General features: G+C 27.7%; 1 protein-coding gene across 2 annotated transcripts in view; it reads left to right on the forward strand.

Annotated features, from left to right (window-relative positions):
- Positions 1 to 1,107, forward strand: part of LOC105449853 (zinc finger protein 271-like) — a 4,979-nt gene extending 3,872 nt beyond the window's left edge. For both annotated transcript variants that reach the window (XM_011689269.1, XM_011689270.1), the window contains exon 6: positions 106 to 1,107. In XM_011689269.1, coding sequence (XP_011687571.1) covers positions 106 to 352 — 247 coding nt within the window. In that variant the 3' untranslated portion in view covers positions 353 to 1,107. The remainder of the gene's footprint in view (positions 1 to 105) is intronic.
- Positions 1,108 to 1,420: the final 313 nt, after the last annotated feature.

The following is a 1,420-nucleotide window of genomic DNA, read 5'->3' on the forward strand; positions in this document are numbered from 1 at the left end:
TATATATATATATATATATATAGGTATTTATCGGTGTCGAAACACTTTTACATGAGACTTTTACATGCGTAAAACAGTACATGTGCACATTTGTTATGTTAACAGTTACAAACGCAATTTGCGTGTGCATATTATGACGCATCTGCCGGTGGAGGCTCGCAAGTATCAGTGCAACATATGCGGGAAGAAGTTTGTAAGGAACTCTACGCTCACCATTCACAAACGCATTCACAGTGGAGTACGGCCTTACGAATGCGACGTGTGCTCGTTCAGCTTCAAGCAAAAAGGCGACATGAAACGGCACCGAATGCGGCACTTTAAGAATGAAGACGAGCATGCAAAAAATACATGATCTAAGGAGCAGATTTGAAAAACTAATTGACTACGGTCTTCTGCTCACAATTAAATAATAAGTAATGGATTAGCGCATGTGAAAAGAGCAGAAGACCGATTATGTTTGACGGTGTAATTCCTTTTAAATTCAGTTGAATACGTACTTTACAAGGATTGACGAAGATTAATTATTTGAGAACAAACCAATTTTGTTTTAACTAAAAAATTCATTTTTTATAATATAAATACGTAAATATATATAATAAGTTCTATAATTATTTTATAAATAATTGCATTCTGAATTCTGATCATTCTCAAACTTCTGTTAATTTCAATAATAAGTAAATGAATGGCACGTATGAAAAGGGTAGACGGTCGTGTGGTTGTGTGAGACAGTGCCATTCCAATTTAATTCAATATATATAAGTATGTAATTTTCTCAAAGATTGACACGATATTTCAAAAGTAGCAAATTTTATAACAATGAAATATAATAAGTTCTATAATTATTTTATGAATAATTGCATTCTGAATTCTGATCATTCTCAAACTTCTGTTAATTTCAATAATAAGTAAATGAATGGCACGTATGAAAAGGGTAGACGGTCATGTGGTTGTATGAGACAGTGCCATTCCAATTTAATTCAGTATATACAAGTATGTAATTTTCTCGAAGATTGACACGATATTTCAAAAGTAGCAAATTTTATTTTCGGTAAAAAATCCATTTCTTATAAATATATATAAGAAGTTCCATAATTATTTTATATAAATATCTTCCTATAATGTAAATGTATATAAGCATATAATAAACATAATTTCCATAATTTTATATATATATATATAATTTTATATTTTATATATATATATATATATATATATATATATATATATATTTTGTCATATATATATTGTTAATTATATTGTCAATTTGAAAGTTATTTATGTATGTAAATATTATCATATTATTGCTGTTAAACATATAATATTTAATAATGTTAATAAGTGTGTATCAATTATCAATAATGATATAATGATAATAGATAAACGATATTACTTGGTAATAGTCAGCTCCGAAAAGCTCTTA

The sequence above is a fragment of the Wasmannia auropunctata genome, unplaced genomic scaffold (assembly GCF_000956235.1).
Source record: "Wasmannia auropunctata unplaced genomic scaffold, wasmannia.A_1.0 LD336071.1, whole genome shotgun sequence".
NCBI classification, from domain to species: Eukaryota; Metazoa; Arthropoda; class Insecta; order Hymenoptera; family Formicidae; genus Wasmannia; species Wasmannia auropunctata.